Consider the following 23630-nt stretch of genomic DNA (forward strand, 5'->3'; position numbering starts at 1 on the left):
CCAAGATCCCAACATGCCTGTCTACCTCCCCCTTAGGCACCTCCTTAGCAATGATAACTCAATTTTAACTCAGTGGCTATCAGCCTGTCCTTTCATTTACCCCGAGAATGAACTGATTCCTTCCTGCAGTTCACGGAAAGCATCATTGTGAAGCCCAGGGCAACCATGCTGTGAGTGAGGGGGTAAAGCCTGGGATAAGCACAGAGGATCCTTAGCTATAAAGTAATCAGATGTACTGGGTTCTGTGTTACTGCAGCAGAAAGATATTTGGTAGATGCTGGATAAGCCTCTGGTCCATATCTTCTCTCAGATTCCAGCCCTTTAGTCTTCTCAAGGGAAAAGGTAACAGGAGTCGGCCTGCGTCTTTCCATGTAAAGATAAGAAGTGAAATGGTTTCAGGCCCACAGTTAATGAGGCAACAAAGCAATGTGGAAGTAGCTCCCTTACATAGGGTAGATCTCAAGGCACAGCTCCGCAAGGACTCCTAACCAGAGTGAAGATATGGCCTCACGTATGCCAGAGGTGATTTCATGTTGACAGATAGTCATCCACTGACCACTGTTTTCACGCTGCACTTTGTAGGACTCTGTTTTACACCAATATTCCTCAATATTAGACTTATTTAATTCAGAAACTATGTCAGGAAGGGAGGTCTGTGTCCTCTGCCCTCACTGCAATCTCTTGTAACACAGGGAAGGAAAGGGCTGATCTGCGGCCCCTGGAGAAAAACCCCATTGAAGAGCGTGGGGGAGGGTTGCCGGAAAAAGAAGAGCACAAGTGAGGGTTTGTTCACGAGTGACGCAGGCCAGCAATTAATGAGATTCTACCCAAGACCAAGAACATCTATTCAGTGCCCTGTGTGCTTGCGCCCAGGAGCTGCGCTGAACAATAGAGAGGCCTGACATTGCCTTTGTGCTCTTGGCAGGCACCAGCAAACCCGGCACATTCCCAAGACCGAAAGTGAGAGGCTGGAGGGAAGGGAAAGCTGGGACTTCAGACTAAGACTGGCCAGCTTTGTTGTTATTCACTCTGGAACAACCCAGAGAGCAAAGCTGCAATCTGAGAAGTTCCTACATTGGCCATTTTTTTAAGGACATTCTTCCTAGACAAATCCCATGTGTTATACAAGCAGGTCGATGTGTTTTGGGGTGTTATATAAAAAGGGTCTGGATTTGGATGATTCTGTGACACTCCTCACAGCATGTTTTCTCTTTTCTTTCAGTTCTACTTACAAGCAAGGTTCACCTGGAGGGGGGCCCGGCTGCTGCGGCCCCTCCTCCAGTTCACGCTATTCATGCTGGCCCTGTATACAGGCCTCACACGCATCTCTGACTACAGACACCACCCCTCTGATGTGGTGGTGGGTTTTCTGCAGGGAGCTCTTGTGGCTTACTGGGTGGTAGGTATAACTTTCTGTGCTATGGGGCAACACATGGACCCCTCCTTATATATTAGAGGAAAATTTGCTGAATGTCTGGAGCTGCCAGTGACACTTCAGAATTAAAAGGCACCGTTCTGGCAGCCAGCACCCCACCTGGTTCTCAACGCAACCCGAGTAGGCAATTTAGGGCAGATGCTGGCAAATATATTTCATGAATGTCCTTAAAACCAGACCAATCTCTGTCCCTGAGGACAGATTATGCATCTCCTAAACTCAGACTTGGTTCCAGGTGTGGCTACGTTCTAGAGCAGTGGTTCTCAAACTTTTTCAGTTCAAGGCATCCTTAGGATGTCAGCAATTTTTTCACAGCGCCCCTAAGTCAAAAGAAATACCTAACAGTTCCCTCCCCCCTCCCCATATGGTCTGGCATCTCTCTAATCCCCCACCTCCAATCTGGTATATCTCCTTCCTTCCCCTCGCTCCTCCCTATCTGATCTCTCTCTCTCCTTTCCTTCCCTTTCCCGTGGTCTATCTCTCTCTCCTCTACCTTTCCTTCCCTGGACTGGCATCTGTCTCCTCCCCCTCCCCCCAATTTGATGGTTTTCTCGCTTACCCCTTCCAACTGGGTACTGCATTTCTCTCCCCGCAGGATACGGCACCTCTCTCTCTCTGCCTTCCCTATGCTGCCAGCTGCCCCAAAAGCTTTCCCCTCTGCTTAAATTTCCTGTCCTTGAAGAGAAAAGATGCTGCAGCAGAGGGAAAGCTTCTGGGTTGTCTAAGGCAGTGTGGGGAAGGGAGGTGGGGTGCCTAACAGGCAGCTGTTTGCATCTTCCCCACGGCGCCCTGGAAACACTGTTTCAGAGCAAGGGTTTTCAGCCCCGTTCCTGGGATACACCCAGCAAGTCAGAGTTTCAGAATACCCACAACGAATATGCATGAAACATGCAAATTTATCTGATGCATATTCATTCGGGGTATTCTGAAAACCTGACAGGCCAGGTATGTCCCAAGGACTGGGTTTAGAACTGCTATTGAGAAGAGGCTAAAGCAGCTAGGAGAAGAGAAGGCTCAGGGGTGATATGATAGTGGTCTATAAAATGCTGAGTGGAGTGGAAATGGTAGATGTGAATTGCTTGTCCACTCTTTCCAAAAATACTAGGATTAGGGGGCATGCGATCAATATTTCTTCACACAACATGTAATTAAACTCTGGAATTTGTTGCCAGAGAATGTGGTAAAATCGGTTAGCTTAGATGGGTTTAAAAAAAGGTTTTGATAATTTCCTAAAAGAGACATCCATAGGCCATTCTTGACATGGCTTGGGGAAATCCACTGCTTATTCCTAGCATAAGCAGCATAAAATCTGTTTTTCTACTTGGGATCTAGCTAGGTACTTGGGATCTGGGTTGGCCATTGCTGGAAACAGGATCCTGGGCTTGATGGACCTTCGGTCTGTCCCAGTATGGCAACTCTTATGTGAGCCAAGTCTAGGACAATGAAGCCATTGTGACATCACTGCTGAGGTTGGCTCTTAGGCATTGGTGGAATGAGGCATTATGACATCACAATCTCAGCTCTGGAATGTTGCTACTCTTTGGGTTTCTGCCAGGTACTTGGGATCTGGGTTGGCCATTGTTGGAAACAGGATCCTGGGCTTGATGGACCTTCGGTCTGTCCCAGTACGTCAACTCTTATGTTCTTCTAGAGAGAATAGTAGAATCTGATGCTGTTGATTAATATCAATAAGGACACCCATTCTGCCAAGTGGTTTCTCTCTATAGTGCGCTGGTCCCAAGAACAAAGAGTTTGGGAGCTGCAGATGTATATGATCGATTGGGGGGAGAATCGTTAGAGCAAGGGGGTAGAAAACACCAGGTTAATTACTCATGAATCATGATCTAGACTGCTAATTAATTGGGATTAGAGCTCAGCTTTGCTTAAATGGACTTCATTTGAATTTTTAAAAGCTCTGAGATCATGAATCAAAGTTGGGTGGATCAGTTCTGTCCATCTTCTTTCAGGTTTAGAGTTTGGAAATTCTTTTTGATGTGAATCTTTTGTGGGAACCGCAATTAGCTTCTCTGTTTAAAGAGCTTTGATTACTTGTACAAGTTTCAAGTTTATTAGTGTTTTTGATTAATCGCTTAATCACAATTCAAAGCGATTGACATAAATAATAAACAATAAAATTACAGTATTAGGGAATAATACAATACTTAACATAAACTTAAGTCCGAACAGGACTATTAACAAACTTAACAAGAAAAAAGGGGAAAAATGGAATTGAACTACAAAATGTTAAAAATAAAATAATCAAGGAAATAAACACAAGGGAGGGGATGTAAAATTCCATAATCATAATCTGTAATACTTAGGCATTGGTGTAATAAAATTACAGTATTAGGGAATAATACAATACTTAACATAAACTTAAGTCCGAACAGGACTATTAACAAACTTAACAAACAAGAAAAAAGGGGAAAAAGGGAATTGAACTACAAAATATTAAAAATAAAATAATCAAGGAAATAAACACAAGGGAGTGGATGTAAAATTCCATAATCATAATCAACTCAATAAATAAATCCAAGAGGGATAACTAATAATCGAAAGCATATTTAAAAAGAAAAGTTTTAAATTAGTCTTAAAAATTTATCGAGGTTGCGTTCTTCTCTAAAAATAGATAGGAAGAGAGTTCCAGACTTGAGGGGCTGTAACAGAAAAAATAAGTTGTCGTCTTGTATTAATGATCTTGAGAGAAGGAATTGTCAATAGATGTTGTTCATTTGATCGTAATGTTCTATTAGAGGAATAAGGGATTAATAGTTTGAAAATAAATGCAGGAGTTTTATAGAGTAGGGATTTGAAAGTAAGTAAGCATAATTTATAAGTTATTCTGTGAGATACCGGAAGCCAGTGTGCATTCTTAAGAAGTGGAGTTACATGATCGAATTTCTTTGTTTTTGTTATAAGCTTAATGGAGGTATTTTGTATAATTTGCAATCGTCTAATTTCACTTTGCTCAATTCCCTTAAAAAGGGCGTTACAGTAATCAATTTTAGAAATCACCAAAGAGTGGATAAGAATGTTGAGTGATTTAGAGCAGAGATATTGCGAAAGAGAACAAATTTGACGACGTCTATAAAAAGATGATTTGATAATACTACTAATATGATCGTGGGAGGTTAATTTATTATCAAAAATCACTCCTAGAATTTTAATGGTGTTAACTGATTGCAGGGGAATATTTTTTATAGAAATAGGAGCAACTTTGATTAACTGACCCTCGAGACAAAAGGTTCATCAAATGTGGTTTACAACAATTAAATACAGTAGAATTATTTTAAAAATGCATAAAGGCAAAAAAAAAAAAAAAGTGTTGGGGGAGGGGGAGAAAAAGAGCCATCAACCTCATCTTTTCACATCCCCTTACCACCAGAAGGCCCTTTCTATGGAGCTTCCTGTTTTCTAGCTCTCCACTTCTAGAACCGCAGGCTTTTGCTACATGAAGTCACTACTGTAACCCTTCACTCAAACACAATTAAGCCAGAATGTAGCAATGAGCCATCAGCCAAAAGATTTCATCAGCTCCTCCTCCTCTGTTACACTCACTACCCACCCACTGAGGTCCATTTCGGTAATAAATGGACCAGCCCCTGTTTATCTGTGCTCCAGACCAAGATTCTCATGCCAGTTCAGTCCCTCAGATTATCTGTAGGCAGACTGTTGGCTGTATCACCAGTTCATTAGTACGGCCACTAGTACATAAGAACATAAGAATAGCTTTACTGGATCAGACCGATGGTCAATCTAGCCACCGTCTTCATGGTGGCCAATCCAGTCACTAGTACCTGGCATGATTCCTTGCTACCGATCCAGAGCAAGCAATGACTTCCCCCATGTTTATCTCAATAAGAGACTATGGACTTTTCCTCCAGGAACTTAAGAACATGCGGAATCCCCACAGAGTAGCAAGATTCCATGCTACCGATCCAGGGCAAGCAATGACTTCCCCCATGTCTATCTCAATAAGAGACTATAGGACTTTCCTCCAGGAACTTGAGAACATGCGGAATCCCCAAAGAGTAGCAAGATTCCATGCTACCGATCCAAGGCAAGCAATGACTTCCCCATGTCTATCTCAATAAGAGACTATGGACTTTTCCTCCAGGAACTTAAGAACATGCAGAATCCCCACAGAGTAGCAAGATTCCATGCTACCGATCCAGGGCAAGCAATGACTTCCCCCATGTCTATCTCAATAAGAGACTATGGACTTTCCTCCAGGAACTTGAGAACATGCGGAATCCCCAAAGAGTAGCAAGATTCCATGCTACCGATCCAAGGCAAGCAATGACTTCCCCCATGTCTATCTCAATAAGAGACTATGGACTTTTCCTCCAGGAATGTGAGAACCTTCTACCCTTTAGAACAGATCTGTTGAGAGCTTGTGGTTTATTTTGGACCTCTGACCATTCAAGGCAGAGTTTAAGGTTTGCCTTTTGACCACATCTTTTGTGGATCATTGTATTTGTAATACTCAGCTCCTAATCACCGAGTTTGGCTTCAGTTAAGTAACTGATCCATTTCTTTTTGTTTTTCGGTCCTTAGTTTATAAATTGTTCTATTGGTGGGTTTTCTACATCTGAGCAATTGTTATATTTGGAATGTTTTACCTTGCTGTTTTACAATTCATTTTGGATTACTGATTTATTAAATTGAGTAGGATTGAACAGTACGGCACAGGGTGGGAAGGTCCTGCATTTGATGCTTAAACTGACTGCACTGGACAGGAAACAGCAGAGGAAATTACATGGGGTTTTTATTTCTTCTAAACCCTCCCCAAGTTGTGAAAACCATGTAGACAGCTGGGGAAGTCCTTTAGCAAACTAAGAGCACTTTGCTTTCTACAGCCACAGCATTGCATGCTAGCAGTGGTTCCCAGCATTCAGGGTCCTTTTTTTAACATGTTTTTATTTTTCTCTTTGTTCAGGCTTTCCACATTTCAAGCATGTTCAGACACAAGAGCCAGACGATGGACAGTGCTCTGTCATGCCCTGACAGTCCAGATATGAACTCCCACTCCAAATGTTAGCGCCAGCTAGCAGCAAACCCCACTTCTGTAAAAAGTCTATTTAATGCGCCAGAGGTTCTAACTTCCATCACCCAGGAAAGGACAGCCAATATACAGCGAGTACAGCAGAGACAGGCTTTCAGGGACCCAAAATGGGGAACTTGCAAAGGCACCGGGAACAAGAGAGGAGTGACAGGACCTCACGTGTCACTTCCAAGTTCTTGGGCTCCTCTGCTTTCTCTGGTGCATGATACCACATCAGTCACCTGCTCCTTCTATATATTTGATTGACTTCTATATATACAATTTGATGACTTTGAAAAGAGAGCAAACTTTTCTAGTTTCATCCAACATTTCAAACCACTGCAAATGTTGTCTTCCAAAGAAAGCCTCCTTGAGTACTGGAGCTTCATGGATTAATCCAGGTCCAAACACTTGAAAAGTTCTCTTTGCTGGACAAACTGCTGGCAAGCTGCCTGCTTGAAGCTTTTCAGATCAAGACCTCCTGACAAACTCATTCTTTCTCCAAAAGGAAGGAAACGGAGCAGGAAGCCAAACGATCTGTTTGTGACAGACTTTCTAAACATAGAACTTTTCCCTAGGATTTTCCAACAGTATTCCTTCATCCATCTGTCCATCATTTCAACCCCTGCACAGCACACCTGGATCTGCTCTACTCCCCCTCACAGCCGAGGTCTGAAGGGATCTAGAGAATGAGGGACAGATGCACCGAGGTCCCAGGCGTGGAATAAGAAAATAAAACAGGCCTGACCCTGGCTACTTCCCCTCTGTTGTGTGTTAACTCTCATTCCCCTTCCAATCCCACCGGAAACTACCTCCTGGCAGCTCCTCACATTAACCTGGAAAATGTGAAATATACAAACTCTTTTTCATCAGTGGTACCAAGAACTAATATTAAAGTACCCACTAGACCGAGGGGCATGCTGAGGGTCTGTCAGAGCCTCACATTTACAGCAGCTGCAATGCTTCTTCCTTTGAGAATCCAGGGCCTCCAGAATGTCAAGTGAGGGGTAAATGTTACACCCATTCCCTGTGGAGGCTTCTTCCCAACCTGAGATGGGGCTGAACAGAGGGCACCAGATCCAGCCTTCTTGTCAGGATTTTGCACACATTCAATGGAAATCTGTTTGGGTTCTGCCATCAAGGATTGAGTTTGGGGACCCCTTACTTAAACACTTCAAGGGGTAATTACTACATTCCTGAAATCCAAAGAATACATAAACCAAAACAGAAGCACTGTCAACTTCTCATGAGCACATAAAAACACAAAACCTTCCCCATCTCTCCGCTAGAATCTTCCAGAAGGGCAATTAATCCCTCCACCTCACCGTTTAGGGCCATGCAGAGGGGCAGTTACTCCCATTTACACAGTATCCCTCCACCTCGCCACTAGGGCCATCCAGAGGGGCAATTACTCCCGTTTACACAGTATCCTCTGCTAGGACCTCCTGGAGGAAATGAGAACATTGAGTCTTTGAGGATACTATAGACCAGCCGGACAGTTATTTAGCCTGCAGCAGATCCAGAGTTCCCCATTCTTGTCCATTTCATACCAGTGAAAGATTCTTCTTCAGAGACAGGGAAACTATGAGTCTCCTCAGCAGCTCATCCTGCATCTAACCTGTATTCCATTACAAAATTCTAATAAAAACTAAGTATATTTTACAGCTGTTTACGGCCTCTTGGAAGATTCAGAACACGGGAACTCTCAAGAACAAGAAGGTTTGATGGGTTATCCCTTGATACTTCACCCCAAGTCTTGCTCTATGTCATATCGTGCCTTAATGGCAAATATTACACAGGAGAATGTCAGTTATGGAAGAATATCAAACGTGACCCCCCCCCCTTGATTTTATAGTGGGCAACTGACCAACCTAAGAGAGGGGGGGGAGAGGGCTGCCCTCAGGCTGCTGAGACATGCACAGCTGTTCAAAAGTGGGATCCTTACATATTATTCTTACCAAGAGAAAATTAGAATAGCCCTGACCCATTCAGACATTTTTACACCAAGGTTTCTCTATTCATTCCAAGGGGAAAGTGAATCCTTCTCCTTCCTCTGAACATTGCTATCAGTCCCTTGCACATGTTTTGTTGATAGGTTTCTGGAGTGGTACCATGAGGACACGGGGGGGTGACAGTGAAATCAATCACAGAATTTGGACTAATACGAAGTCAGCTTCTATGCATTACAGAGCGGAAAAGGAGGTGGCAAAATCTTCCCCCTGACTTGTTCCCATTTAGAGGAGTTAAAGGAGTCAGCTGGAAGGAAGCTTGAGCTCAGAGGTTTCCGCAGTTTTGAGTTTTCTAAAAGGAGCCGAGAAACAGATCAGCTGTTCAGAGGCTTAAGCATCATGGCATAATTGAAATGTTTGGGTCTGTATTACACGATAGCTATGTGAAAGTGGTTCAGGCCCACGATCCGCTTTCATCCGTCTCTCTGGCAGCTGTTGCATCAGATCCACAGAGACTGGTTTCAGCACTCTTAGTATGCAGAGCTAGCAGGAAGCGAGGTAAAGATAGGGTTTTCCCTCTTCCACCACAGAGCTGATGGATGCACTGTCCTTGGTGGGGAGAACAAGAGCAGAAATCTCCTTACATGAGGACAAGACTTTGGGTAGCTGTATCTTCCTGGGCACAGAGCAGAAGAGGCAAGAATTCCTCATTTGACATGGCGTTGGCAGCTGGATCTTTGTTGGGGAAGATGGCACCAGAGGCAGGGTTTGCCCCACCCCCCTGCCCCCAGCCCTTGCCCAGTTCAGGAAGGCTGCAGGTACAGCATGTTACAGGAGGAAGGATACAGAAGAAAGTCCCTTCCCAGCTCATTTTGCCTACCTGGAGAAAAGCTCTGTTTGTAGGTCTTTAGAAGTGTCACAAACCTCAAAGACACCAAGTTTCTCTTCTCAAGAAATACAAATTAAGCCAATATATTCTCCAGTCTTAGAACGAGATATCCAGGAAATTCTAAATGCCTGAACTATTCCAGGACACTGTTTGGTTTATACCATACTGTGTACAGGAACTTCAGATATTCATACTAATATTTATTTATTTTTTTAAATATGTTTTATTAAATTTTTCAGTACAAATAGAAAAGAGATACAAATGCCACACATGAAAATACACAATTGAATAGAACCCACCACACCCATCCAACCCTCCCTATTCCCCCCACCCAACCTCAGCTGCTGGCCGGAGGGAGGGAGTAGTCATCCTTCCGGCCAACCATCTAAGTAAGGGAAGGGGGAGAGGGCAGAGACACGGGGAGGGGTTGCATGGTGACGGGAGAGAGTGGACATCTTTCTCGCTGCTGGGGAGTGCAGTTACATGGCAGCAGTAGGCATCTCTCCCACTGTTGGTTGGAGGGTTGCATGACTTTGGTGGCATGATTTGTTTTTGGTTCTTTTGGGAGGGTTGTGTTTATTCTGCATAAGTGCCCATTGCCAATGTAATTCAGTTCCAGTGCGTCACAAACCAAGATGAATTATACATTTAAATAGATGACTTCACACCCTAGAAGTTAAGATGGACCAAAACATCCGTCCAGGAAGGGTTTCCAAAGAGGTCAACAACAATCTTTCCATAGATAATATTTATTTTTTAAATAGAGGAAAACAGTATTGCAACAAAATTGAAAAGCAGAATATATCAAAACATGTCTAAGTTTATAGAGAAAAACAAAGCTAAAAACAAAACAAAACCCAAAAGAGAAAAAAAAAAGAGAAAAGAGAAAAACAAAGAAAAAAGGTAAGAGAAAAACAAGGGTAAAACCAAAAAACAAGTACAAAAAAAGAAAGGTGGGCAACAATTAAAAATTGAAATTAATCACAGGATTCAAACACATTTTAATTGCACGATTAATCACAATTATAGTGCGTCCTTAGGCAGGTTTTTCCCAGGTGCTAAGGCCATTTTTACCTTTAACAGCCATGCGCTAATGTCACCAAACATTTAAAAGGATTTCCGCAGTAGCAGCAGCACCGATTTTTAGGAGATGAGGGCTCCTGCGCTAAACAGTTAGCATGCGATAACGTGGACGTGCCGATTGCCAGCGATCAGTGTTGGAGTTCTATCCCTGTTATTGTCAGTGACACTGTGTTATTTATCTCCGTGACTAACCTACTGGCTTGTGGTACCCCATACCCTAGTTTAAAGCTGGGTTTTTTTGCCCAAAGCATTCAACTTTATTACATTACATTGACGTCTTCTATCCCGCCAATACCTTTCAGTTCTAGGCGGTTTACAAGAATTGGCCTGGGCATTCCCAGGGAGATTACAAGGTTGATAGATAGAGTATGCGTCGGGATCTGGGGAGGGTCGATCAGGTTTAGTTGGACCAATTGACATATTTCTTGAATAGTTTTAAGATTTTTCCTGAAGGTTTTGTAGTTGGGCGTCGTGGTGATCTAGTCTCGCTGCTCTGGTGGCTAAATTCATCTTTTCCTAACATCATTTCACCTCCCTCTCAAAATCCATTCTGTTTTCTAAAGTTTAGACTCCACAGGGCTCAGATAATGAAATAACTGTGGTGACTTGATGAGAAAGAGTTTGTTGCATAAAATCTGTTTTACTACTTGGGACCTGGGATGGCCACAGTTGGAAACAGGATACTGGGCTTGATGAACCTTCAGTCTGTCCCAGTACACCAATTCTTAAGCACTTATGAGAGCCAAGTGTAAGACAATGGAGCCATTGTGACATCACTGCTGAGGCTGGCTCTTAGGCATTGGTGGAATGAGGCATTATGACATCATAATATCTGCTCTGGAATGTTGCTACTCTGGGTTTCTGCCTGGTACTTGGGACCTGGATTGGCCACTGTGAAGACGGGATACTAGGCTATATGGACCATTGGTCTGACCCAATATGGCTATTCTTATGTCTTATATCCTGATTTGTTGAATGACGGGTCAGGTCCCAAGGGCAGTCAGCCATTCTCCATCGGGCCCAGGATTCAGTGATGCCTGTTATGTACTTAGGCAGAGTGCTGACTGACAGAGTCAGGTTTTGCTCCTGCTCCATGTCTCATCTGGGTGTTCTTACCGAAGGGGGAAATCTCTGCAGGATCAGTCTTTCCTCACAGGTGTGGATGTGGTTGAGTACAGAGGAAGAGAAAGGGTATTTACATTTGGAGAAGAATAAAGAAATTAGGAGAGCAAAAGAATTCATCCACAGGGCTGGAGGCAGGAAGTGGGGGTGGTCAGACTCATCTTGCAGGGGTGTCTACTGCACATGCCCAAAGAGATTAAAAACCAAACAAAACCCTCTCTGAGCTACTGGAGAGCATTTCCGTCCAATGGAAGCCATCAGATGGTGTCACCTATACATGGCCGATGCATCCTGCTTGTTCTGGGAGAAACTATTTTTGGTGAGTCCTGTGGTGAAGCACAAGTCAGTCTGCAACACACAAACACTGACAACCTGTGAAGCAAATAAAAACAAAACAGAAGACGACTCCAACATCGAAGTGTAACAACCTCAGAGCCAGAGTCAGGCACTCGACTGGTATCTGTGAGCAATGAGCAAATCGTTCCACAGTTAGAGATAAGGAAGGTGGAATTTGACTGGGACACTGAAGTTAACCAACTCTTCACCTGCAAAGGTACCAAGTGATCCATAGTGCCCTAAAATAGCCAGGAACTGGGTTTCAGATCAAGTGGTTAGGGCAGGATGTGGGACGACCTAGACTTAATCATCCTGCAGAGATAATCGAAGATTTGACTAGATTGCCTAGACAGAACTTATACATTGTGATTTAGATGATGTAAGGATACGTATAAGTGCCCAAAAGGTATCCAAAGTGACCAGATAATCACTTCAGGGTCAAAGTAAAGACACTCCCCCCAACACACAATCCCAGTGTTCACTGACCCCAGCGCACTCCCCCAAGATTCAGAATAAAAACATACATCCCTGCCTCCAGAACATCAGCATAGGAAACCCTAGTAGAGCTGCACAGAGGTGGCTTAAGTGATTGGGGGATGGGCTAGTGAACCATAGAGAGGAGGGCCCAGGCCCATAAGCCACTGTAACAACTACATCAATGGTGGAAAATGTGAGCCCCCCAACCCCCCTCAGGAAAACCCTACTGTACTGCCATATAGGTGCCACCTGCAGATATAAGGGCTATTGGGGTTGTAGACAGGTGGATATATTGGGTTTGGGGGGCTCACTATGACCTATAAAAGAGTTGTGATGAGATGTTTATGTGGCACCCTTTTTGTGAAGTTCACAGAAGTGCCCTGTAAGGTGCCCCACTGCTCTGTTGCCATGTCTGGGTGGCCAGTCCATCACAATGCTGGCCCCTCCCACATCCAAAAGGTCTTGTTCTGTGCGTTTGGAACTTGGACAAATTTTTGGTTCAGAACATGGCATTGTCACTGTGTGTCACCAGGCCAGGCCCCGCCCAAAATGGAGGTAGCCGAAAGAGCCCAGAGCACACGGTGCTAACCGGGCGGATTAATCAGTTCCCACTAGAGGGGTGGATCAAATGATGAAAACACCTGGATAGTTCAAAACTTATATCACTTTATTTCTTCAGGGACTCAATATTTCAACAATTCAAAACGAGTATGGCTGGAATTCTTCTTTTCAGACATCAAACAAAAATACAGTACATTTGTCCCCTAATTCCCTTTTTGCAAACAGGCTTTTAAGGCTTCTCAGAGATCAATACAAAACTTCCAAAAGAAAACACAGCTTCAAAAGGCTTTTCAATATGGCCTTCCTTAGGCCTGTGCCTACCCGGAGGTAGGTCTTCAGAACTACATTTATCTGGTTCAAACCATTTCACATATTTTCTAATAAAAAATTCTCACTGGTCGTACCAGATTGGATTTACCGCTGAGCTCTTCTGACAGCGGAGCTCAGAGCAGAAAGGGATCTCCTCCCACAGTGACCATTGGTTGTGGTCCCTCCTCAATAGGACCCACAATCCAGACAAAAAGGAAACTATTCAAAAGACAACTGCCAGGGCTGTGAAACTCATGCAATGGTTGGCAGAAACTTCCCATTAAACCTTCTATAGTTCAATTAAACTTTTACTTTACAGTTCACTGAGGCAACCAGCCCCTATCTCAGCAGCATTTTAGCCACTAGGCTTGCTTACTTGTTCACCAACAAGACAAAAAAAACCAAAACAACAAACCCTTCAGTTTCCATGGTATAAAGGTCATTTCCAGAATCTCCCTCCTAATAGTCCATGGCTTCTTCTGGGTCTAAACTTTCTCTGTACTCAGAAGCTTCATTAAGCTCCTCATTTAGAATTTCAAAATCATTATAAGTAGCTCTGACTTGTACCTTTGGCTGAAGTAAACTGCTTCTGGTTCTTGGGCCTGGTCTGGTTTCCTCATAGGTCTTCCTCTCCAGCTTGGGTTGGTTTAGTGGCTGCCTACCTGCCTTGTGAGCACTGCTGCAGGTATGGCTTGTTTCTGGCTAAACTGGTGCCTAGAATGTTCCTGGTGTTGCTCTAAACTGGGTCCCCCATGAATGTTGTGAGTTATCCCATAAACATTCCCCCTAGGAACAATATTCCCAGCACTGTTGGTTCCACCTGCCTCTTGTTCCCCATTCCATAACCTAGGTGAAAACAAATGGGTATTATGCTTAAGGTGTCCCCTGTCCCGTTGTCCCCACACACAGCTTCGGGACGCCCAAAATGTCCCGTTTTCAGAGACAGCGTCCGGAAGCTGTGCCCGGGGACAACGGGACAGGCGATCGCTTCCTGTCCCTCTCCTGCCGCACCAAAAAACAAACAAACCAAAAGCCTCCCTCCAGGCTCGATTTAGGTCCACCACCGCTGCTCCTCTGCTGCAAACTGCTGGAACCCGGAAGTCTTCTTTCCTACGTCAATTCTGACGTCGGAGAGGACATTCCGGGCCAGCCAATCACTACCTGGCTGGCCTGTAACGTCCTCTCCGACGTCAGAATTGATGTCGGAAAGAAGGCTTCCGGGTTCCAGCAATTTTCAGCAGAGGAGCAGCGGCGGTGGACCCTTTTGTTTTCCGCGGTAGGGGGGGGGAGGAGGTAGGCAGGCAGGCAGGCTGGCTGGCTTTGAGGGAGGTAGGTAGGCAGGTTTTGGGGGAGGTAGGCAGGCAGGCAGGCTGGCTGGCTGGCTCTGGGGGAGGGAGGGAGGGAGGTAGGCAGGCTTTGGGGGAGGCAGGCAGGCTGGCTAGCCCTGGGGGAGGGAGGTAGGCTGGCTGGCTCTGGGGGAGGTAGGCAGGCAGACATTGGAGGAGACAGGCAGGCTGGCTCTGAGGGAGGCAGGAAGGCAGACTCTGGGGGAGGTAGGCAGGCAGACTTTAGGGGAGACAGGCAGGCTGGCTCTGAGGGAGGCAGGAAGGCTGACTCTGGGGGAGGTAGGCAGGCAGGCTGGCTCTGGGGTAGGTAGACAGGCAGACTGGCTTTGGGGAAGGCTGGCTTTGGGGAGGTAGGCCGGCAGGCTTTTTGGGAGGGGGTGGGACAAAGGCTGGAAGCAGTAAGGGGACATAGGAAGGAGGGATGAAGGAAGGAGAGAAAATGGCAGAGAAGGGGGGGGTTGTAAGTAGAAGAAAGACTAGAGAGATAAAGGCCTGGACCAAAGGGGAAAGACAGGAGGCAGAAGCAGGACTTTGGAAGGTGCAGACAGAGGGGGAGAGCCCCTGAGGAAGAGCAGAGAGAGGCAAGATCATAACAGAGGAGGGAGAGAGAGAAAGGGAGACCTGGAACAAAGGTACAAAGGAGAACTGAGACTGGATCTGGGAGTACTAAGGACATAGGAAGGAGGCACTGGGGGCACTAAGGACATAGGAAGGAGGTGCTGGGGACACTAAGGACATAGGAAGGAAGGAGGGAGGGAATAGAAAGGGACAATTGTTGGGCCTAAGAGTAGGAAAGAAATGAAAGATAGGATGCACAGTCAGAGGGAAATGCAACCAGAGACTCATGAAATCACCAGACAGCAAAGGTAGGAAAAATGATTTTATTTTCAATTTAGTGATCACAAAGTGTCAGTTTTGAGAATTTATATCTGCTGTCTATATTTTGCACTATATTTGTCTATTTTTCTATAGTTACTGAGGTGACATCATTGAAAACCCCCCAAATATAAATAATTAACATTTTCTCTGCGTATAGGGTGCTTTGTGGTTTTTTAAAAATTTTATGGTTACCATTATGAAATAATAAGATATTGTGTGTACATGAAAAATGAATGGAAAAAATTTGGGGCGGGGCTAGGGCAAGATTGGGGGTGGGGCTAGGGCGGGACTGAATATTAATAGATGTCCCGTTTTGATGAAAAAAATAAATGGTCACGTTAAGTATACTGCTCCTTACTGAACCTTCCCTGACTGGTTCTGGGCTGAGGTGTCGGTAGTGTATTTTCATTTTGGGTCTGCATTTTCCTTTGCCTAGCATTTGGCAGAGGCGTTTTCTTACTACCCTTCTCAGTCATAGGGTCTACCCTGTGACAGTATAGACAGACAATTTTCGGAAAAAAAATTATTTTGGATGTACTTTTTGAGAATGGACATTTTGCTGCTGCCTACTTTGGGCAACTAGCGCCCTACCTTCAAATCAGACTTAGACATTTCTTTTGATTATGCCTCTCCACGTTTTTGTGTGCATAAAACACCATTTAACCTACAGAAATGCCTTTTAAAAATGCTTCTCTGGAAAAAGTGCACATCATATAGGATCCTCGCTACTCAACTGCATTTTAATAATATTATCTGCACAGCCTTAAGCAGGCCTATTATAGGTTCCCAGGAATGTGATCTATAAATAACTATTCAAATAAATTAACTGCAGGATCTCTGCTGGGTAAAGGGCCAGGGATCTGGAATCGGAGCCAAGTTGAGGCTTCCACTGCTTTCTCCATTTCCAGCTGAAAAGAGAAGCCTTTGACAGCCAGCTGGCTGTGAATAGCAAAGTCACCTTAGGCTGGAGAAGTTTAGAAAACATTGAACAGAAAGATCTCTCTGAGCAGTATAATGAAAATGAAATTCCCTGTCATGGTGGGCAGTGGTTACGCATTCTAAGGTGGATCTCTACATATATTTAGCTATGAAGTTCCACTTCTCTCCCATTTTAAAGAAGTGCTGGAATTCTGCTGCCTATGAGCCTTTGTTGGCACTCTTTCCCTATTCAAAGGTTGTCAACCCTACATCTGTTTTTTGTATTCTGGTCGAGATTGGACGCCCTGCATTAGGGCTCCTTTCAGAACCCTGTATGAGTTTCCTCTGACCACCAGGTGTTGTCCATGGCTTCCTGTTTCCTCAACCTTGTTCCTTCTAACTCCTAGGGATGTGAGCATTGTCCCTGCAAAACCCCCAACTCCAGCTGACTCCAGGTGCAATGAGCCTGATGTAAGCTCTGAATTAGGGGCCTTCCAAATGGATGAACATAAGAATAGCCTTACTGGGTCAGACCAATGGTCCATCAAGCCAAGTAGCCCGTTCTCACCGTGGCCAATCCAGGTCACTAGTACCTGGCCAAAACCCAAGGTGTAGCAATATTCCATGTCTTTCTCAATAACAGACTATGGACTTTTCCTCCAGGAACTTGTCTAAACCCTTCTTAAAACCAGCTACACTATCAGCTCTTACCACATCCTCTGGCAACGTGTTCCAGAGCTTAACTATTCCCCGAGTTAAAAAAAAATTATTCCTATTGGTTTTAAGAGTATTTCCCTGATGGGGAGCCCCCTTACAAAGCTTCTTAATGAATCTCAGAAACATCCAGCGAACCAATGTCCATGAAAGGGCCAACTAGCCCTTCTCTTGAACATGGTACTGTTACAGCAAATAGTCTATATCTGCTAAAAGTGATAAACCGTAAGGAGGCGTCTCTGCTGAAATTCTCCATCCCTTGGCCAGAAAGTGATCCCAGATGGCCCCTCTGATGGGTGGAAAATATTCCTAGGCTGCTTAGGAATGCAGGGTCTGTGCAGTGTGTCCTCGTGATCCAGTCAGTTTACACACAAAATACACACCTATAGTGTCCGCTTTGAGTCTGCCACAAGTGTAACCTGCCCCAGGAATAATGACTCACAGGGCATGTGATATTCAAGCTGTCTGACCAAAGTGAAGGTCATAAAGGACTCTAAACTCGGGCAGTGTCCGTCTGTCAGAGCTCTGCTCTGTCTCAATCCCAGATTAGTTGGGAAACTTTATTGGCACGACAACTTGCACTGTTGCCAAAGCACTTCACAGACTGGTTAATATTATCTTAATCAGGCTAAGAACAGTGTACCAAAAGGACATTAGCAGCCCTGGCCTGTTCCCAGGTTCTGGTGCGGATCAAAACTCTTTCTGGGCAGGCTCCGATTCTGCCCTGATCCCACAGGCTTTGCTGCTTCCTCCTTTTTTCCCAGGATTATACAGTTTTCCTGGATTTCTTCAGTTAATGTCTGGGAAACGTCTCTCTTTAGATTTTGCTCTGCACAGTGAGAAACATATCTCTGTTTCTATTTATTCAGGGTCGCATTCTGGGTTTCCAGGTCAGTTTTTGCAGGCCCTATTCTGTATTTGCCGAAGGTGTGACTGGGGTGAGGTATTCTTCCAACATGAAATATCCATGCAAGAATCTATATGATCTGACCCAGCAACGGCAAATTCTTATGTTCTTAGCTGAATTTGTTGGAGCAATGTCTTCAAATGGGTCACTTATTCTCATACCTCACTCCTAAGCCAGGGTACATGCAATGTGATCTCAGTCTCTGAAAATTTACATAGTGCCAAAGAGAGCATCCTTCTAGGGTTCATAAAATGTTACATGTCCAGGTGTGCTTGGAAATTCTTTTTTGAGGCTTCTGGCATCCAGAACAAGAAGCGTTTCTGTGTCCTTCTGTCACATTTTCTTGGTCTCAGAGAATCTTCTCTCTTTCTGTTTGATTTATAGAGTACTCATTTGAGACTGACACCTCTATGCTGTTCTAGTGTTTCCCTCTTTCACCACTCTCTCCAGTTTACTGGCACTCAAACTATTACTGGTTGGAATGGGGATGTTCCAGGTGATCACAGCCTCTTAATTTCCCATGATGCCCTTAAGATCATAATACCAGTGGGTTTCTGATATTGTTTTCCCTAGAGCGATAGAATACCTTTTTAGCTAGAAATCCTCAGGGGGGCGCCCTCTTAGTGCTAATGCCTTGTTGGGCAAAATAATGGTAGGTCCATAGTCCTGGTGGCCCACCCCATTCCATTACCTACGTTTTTCTGGGACACGTACTAGGGTTCATCTAGATCCCCAATGTAATATTTGCAATGTTTAGGTGGGAGGGAGAGGGGGATCACCAATACTAAACTAAACCTTAAGTTTATATACCGCATCCTCTCCATAATTATAGAGCTCGGCATGGTTTACAAGAGTTTAATAAAGGAAGGAGTAGCATAGAGAGGTTGGATGTTGAGTCCAGGGGGGAAGAGAACATTACAGTTTTGTGAAGAGCCTAGTTTTCAGGTGCTTAAGGAATAATTGGAAGGAGCCCAGATTCCGTAGTGGGGCAGTAAGATTATTCCAGAGCTCTGTGATTCTGAAAGAGAGAGATTTGCCCAGTTTTCCCGCATAGAGGATACCTTTTAGCAAGGGGAAGGATAGTTTAAGTTTTTGGGTAGGCCTGGTGGTGTCAGGGCTCAAGGAGTTCCAAGAAAGCGGGATTAGTGGAGGGAGTATGCCGTGTAGGATCTTAAAAGCTAGACAGGCGCATTTGAAATGAACTCTGGAAATTATTGGGAGCCAGTGAAGTTTGGATAGAAGTGGGGAAACATGATCGAATTTGTTTTTTTGCAAAGATCAGCTTGGCCGCAGTGTTCTGAATTAGCTGAAGTCTTTGAAAGACTTTTTTTAGTTAGACTTAGATAGATGGAATTGCAATAGTCTAGTCTGGAGAGGATAATAGATTGTACAAGGATGGTGAAATGTTGTTGGTGGAAGCAGGATCTCACTTTCCTCAGCATGTGGAGGCTAAAGAAGCATGATTTTACCAGGGAGTTGAGGTGGTCGTTGAAGGAAAGAGAAGAGTCGATAATGATGCCTAGGACTTTGCTAGAGAACTCGAGCTGCAATGTGGCTGCAGAGGGTAGTGAGAAGAGGGTAGGTAGCTGTTCTAATTTTGGGCCAAGCCAGAGTAGTTTCATTTTGGACTCGTTCAGTTTCATTTGGACTGAGAGGGACCAGGATTGGAGTTTCGTTATGCAGGCTGTGATGTTCTCAGAGAGGTTGGTAAGGTTCGAGTCTGTCTCGAGAAGGACAAGGATGTCATCAGCATATGTATAGATAGTTTTGAAGGGAGACAGATGGAAGAGTTTCAGGGAGGACATATAGATGTTGAAGAGAATAGGGGATAGGGGTGATCCCTGCGGTTTCCAAGGAGCAGACATGGTGCCATTTATGTTGACAGTGTAGGAGCGGGAACTAAGAAGTTTGAAAACCACTCCAAAACTGCGGAGTCGATGCTGATCTCAGAAAGTTGATAAATTAGAATATCGTGGTGGACGACATCAAAAGCTGCAGAGAGATCGAATTGTTTATTTATTGCGAGAATGTAATTGTTGTACCTTTAAGATTAATGTGACCAGTAGAGAGATGAATGGGGATTGTGGGAATCCCGTGGGTATGGAAGAAATTACCACAGGATTCCTGCGGGGATGAAATAAATTGCTGTGAGACTCCCGCATGACAGTATAGTCAAAATCTCTGGTGACTCCAGAAGGAGGAGTGGAACATACAGAGACAAGGGAAGAAACAGAGGCCTGTGGGCATCAATTACTGGATGTAGGAGTGGGTCTGGAGGAGGTGGATGGTCAGATTCCACTGGGTATGAGCAAAATTTCTGTCCTCATGTAACTCTTTACAGAACACTACAGCTGATCCATAAGAGGGGGATTCATCTTGGCTGTCTAAAGTTGGCAGAACTGTTGCCTATTGGGTTCTGGCTGTTTTGGTAAGGCAGGTGGTTTTGCAGGGTTTCGTGTGGTGTCAAGGAGTCCTTGGTAGTAGATAGGGTCTGTATGGCTTGTTAGAAGTATCAATGAAATTTGGTTATGCTTTTAGATATGGCGTTAACGAGGATGTCTTACTTGTGCTCTGTATCATTCTTAGGTTCTGTCTTTGCAGAACAGGAGGGTCAAGATTCTCTTCCATTCTGAAAAAAGTTAGTTCTCACTCTCTTTTGTTCAGTGCTTGGGGTTCTGGCTCTTCCTCACTCTGTTCCTCTGATTTTCTTCACGTCGGACCTCAGCAGATACTTTACAGGTACCAGGAATGTTTTACCAGTGCACGGTCATCGAAAGCCCCTTCCTTTGGCGGTGAAAGACAGTTTCAAATGGGGAATTCGCTGGATCAGTGCAAAGAGGCAAGTGTCAGAATTTATCAAAGGGACAACGAATTAAAATAGGGTTATTCCCCATCAGTTCTTTCTTTGCAATAGCTCATGAGGAGCATGACAGTTCAGTCTGCAATGAGCACCATCAACACCTTCGTGTGATGAGGGATGTTTAACCCCATGAGGGACCTGTAAAACCAGAGCAGCAAAAGGAAGATAAAGGCTCTGGGAGCTGGATGTGATGCTAGAGAGGGAGAGAGCCACATCAGTATTCAGCCAGATGCAATCAGCATTATCTGACCATTGTCAGTCCAGCTATGTCCAAGCTCTGGCACCACTTAAGCACTTAACCAGCTGTGAAGAACTGCCTAAAGATAGTCTTATTTATGCGCTTACCTTAACCGGGTAAGTGCCGACTCTACCCTGGAACACCAGTTTCGGCTCGGCTGCTAACCAGGCATTTTCCAAATGAGATGCTGCTGAAAATGCCCAGTTAACCCCCAAGAAAGCCATGTAAATTGTTTTGAATATTGGAGCCAAACGTTATACAACTTCTTCCACAGGTTGGGAGGGTTACATGAGAGCTGTATGGGAGAGAGGGCAGAGCAGACGACCATGCCTGAAGTTTGAACCCCCATAGAGTTATGCCACCTTCTCTCTCAGAACTCACAGCATCTACCCCCTTCCATAAACCATGAAGGAAACAAAACAAAACAAAAAAAGTCTTTTCCTATTGCAGAGGACCTGAATACTGAAATGGGCCTCACAAGGAACTTGGCGTCTCCCAGCCAGGTTAATTATTAGCAGGCCATTGACTGAAGTGAATGCTTCTGTACTTAGAGGTATAATACAACTGGTAAGAAATGAGATACAGTGATTTACTGGAATAGATAACCCTTGCCTTGCTGCCCAGCATTCCTCTCTAGAGGGCTGCAGGAATTGAGGATAGTTAATGAATGCCCCGCAGCAGTAAATCTGCACTGAAGCTACTAATTTCTCCTCAAATGACAAGGCCAACAGAGCAGCTTAGGATCCTAAAATGGCTTCAGAACCAAAGTCACAAGGAGAAACACATGATGGATGCAAGCCAAGTACATGGAATAGGGTCAAAATGTTTCGCAAGTTATAGGGCACAGGCTAAATTTGGTGTGAGTGGCTCCAGGTACTGAAATGTCTGCTTTATACAGAAGATCCACAGAAAGGCGAGATATCAAAACCCATTTTCTCATGCAAAGAAAAACACACAGACTCTCGCTACTGTGTGATGTGATCTGACCAATTAAGCCAAGCTTTGCTTCCACTCACCTTTCTGGAAGACCAACAGGCCTAGCTAGTAGCAAGAGATTCATCAGGAGTGGCACAGAGGAAAGAGTGTCTCTCATGCTTTGCCTGGCTCTAGTAACGTTTCCTTAAAAAGGTCATCTAAGAAAATTAAAAGAAACAGAGTGGAAAATACCAAGTACTAGGGACCTGGATTGGCCACCGTGAGAACGGGCTACTATTGGTCTGACCCAGGATGGCAAGTCTTATGTTATGTTTTTACAATTTCACAAACAAAAACTTTTGTATTTGAAGATACTGTTAATAAAAACTTATAAACAACAGAGAAAGGGAATGGGCACTTCTGCAAGTGTTAGACTAGAAAGGCAGCTCTCTGTGTCCTTTAAGTGTGTGGTGCTACCTCCCAACCCACCCACGGCACTTGGAGCAAAGGCTGGTCTCTGGTTTAACAAACTGTCATCAGGCCTATCCTACATGAGGATATGCGTCATTTGCCCTGTCCTTACACAGGGCCTCAAGAACATTTTAAAACCCCCGACTGAAATGATACAATATCTAGTTTCTTTAATTCTGGGTATCCCGCAAAACGTACAACAACTAAGAGCTTACAATAAAAATAAATAGAAATTAACTAGTAATGTTAAAAATAAAATAATTATAAAAACAATGTGTGACACAAGAGGACAGAGGAAGAATTACAATGTATAATAGGAGGAGGGTAAGACGAGGTCTGGGAAAGGTCTATATGCTTGGTATTACAGATTATAGAAACCGATGCTTATGAAAAAGCATCGGAAAATAAAGAAGTTTTGAGATCTTTCTTACAAGTATCAAGAGAAATCTGAAGTCTGAGATGACTCGGAAAAGCATTCCATTATTCTGGACCCGGAACGGAAAAAATCGAATTACATATGCAGTCAAGAAATAATTTCCAAAGAGTAGGAATTACTAAATGATTTTGATTTAGGGATCTTAGAGCTCGAGAGGGAGTAAAAAGGGTGTTAAAAATTGACTGAGAAATAATGGGGTGTCTGTGGAACGGATTTTGAATACTAATAATAGAATTTTGTAAGTAATTCGGTGTGATATTGGTAGCCAATGAGCCGATTTGAGTAAAGGTGTAACATGATCATATTTTTTATGACCTGTTATAAGTTTTATAGCTGTATTTTGAATCAGTTGAAGCCTTTTGAGTTCTTTTACTTGTATAACCTTTATACAGTGAATTGTCATAGTCCAATCGATTAATGATAAGAGCATGGACCAAAACATTTATAGCAGAAGGTTGAAGTAAAGAGTATAATCGATTGAATATGTTGTAGATCAGGGGTGCCCACATTTTTTGGGCTTGCGAACTACTTTTAAAATGACAAAGTCAAATGATCTATCAACAATAAAATGTAAAAAAAACCACAAAGCACACTGTACGCTGAGAAAATGTTAATTATCATTCCTATTCCGGGGTTTTTTCAAAGAGGTCAAAGCAGATGACTCTATGCACTGTCACCTCAGTAACAACCATACAAAAATAGACAAATATACCCCTCCTCCCTTTTTACTAAACCACAATA

The 23630-nt window shown here is 44.0% G+C and overlaps 2 protein-coding genes across 5 annotated transcripts in view; one reads left to right on the top strand and one right to left on the bottom strand.

The window, feature by feature from the left end:
* LOC117349984 (phospholipid phosphatase 3-like) overlaps positions 1–9596 on the top strand; it is a 35351-nt gene extending 25755 nt beyond the window's left edge. Inside the window, exons 5-6 of one of the 2 annotated variants that reach the window (XM_033923819.1) lie at positions 1223–1399; positions 6375–9596. In XM_033923819.1, coding sequence (XP_033779710.1) covers positions 1223–1399; positions 6375–6476 — 279 coding nt within the window. In that variant the 3' untranslated portion in view covers positions 6477–9596. The remainder of the gene's footprint in view (positions 1–1222; positions 1400–6374) is intronic. The other variant, XM_033923820.1, reaches the window with a different exon arrangement.
* TNFSF9 (TNF superfamily member 9) overlaps positions 1–13945 on the bottom strand; it is a 106794-nt gene extending 92849 nt beyond the window's left edge. The window contains exon 1 of one of the 3 annotated variants that reach the window (XM_033923816.1): positions 13773–13945. In XM_033923816.1, the coding sequence (XP_033779707.1) occupies positions 13773–13825 (53 nt within the window). In that variant the 5' untranslated portion in view covers positions 13826–13945. The remainder of the gene's footprint in view (positions 1–13772) is intronic. The other 2 variants (XM_033923813.1, XM_033923817.1) reach the window with 2 other exon arrangements.
* Between the last annotated feature and the right edge of the window lie 9685 nt (positions 13946–23630).

This window comes from Geotrypetes seraphini, chromosome 16, assembly GCF_902459505.1.
Source record: "Geotrypetes seraphini chromosome 16, aGeoSer1.1, whole genome shotgun sequence".
Taxonomy (NCBI): domain Eukaryota; kingdom Metazoa; phylum Chordata; class Amphibia; order Gymnophiona; family Dermophiidae; genus Geotrypetes; species Geotrypetes seraphini.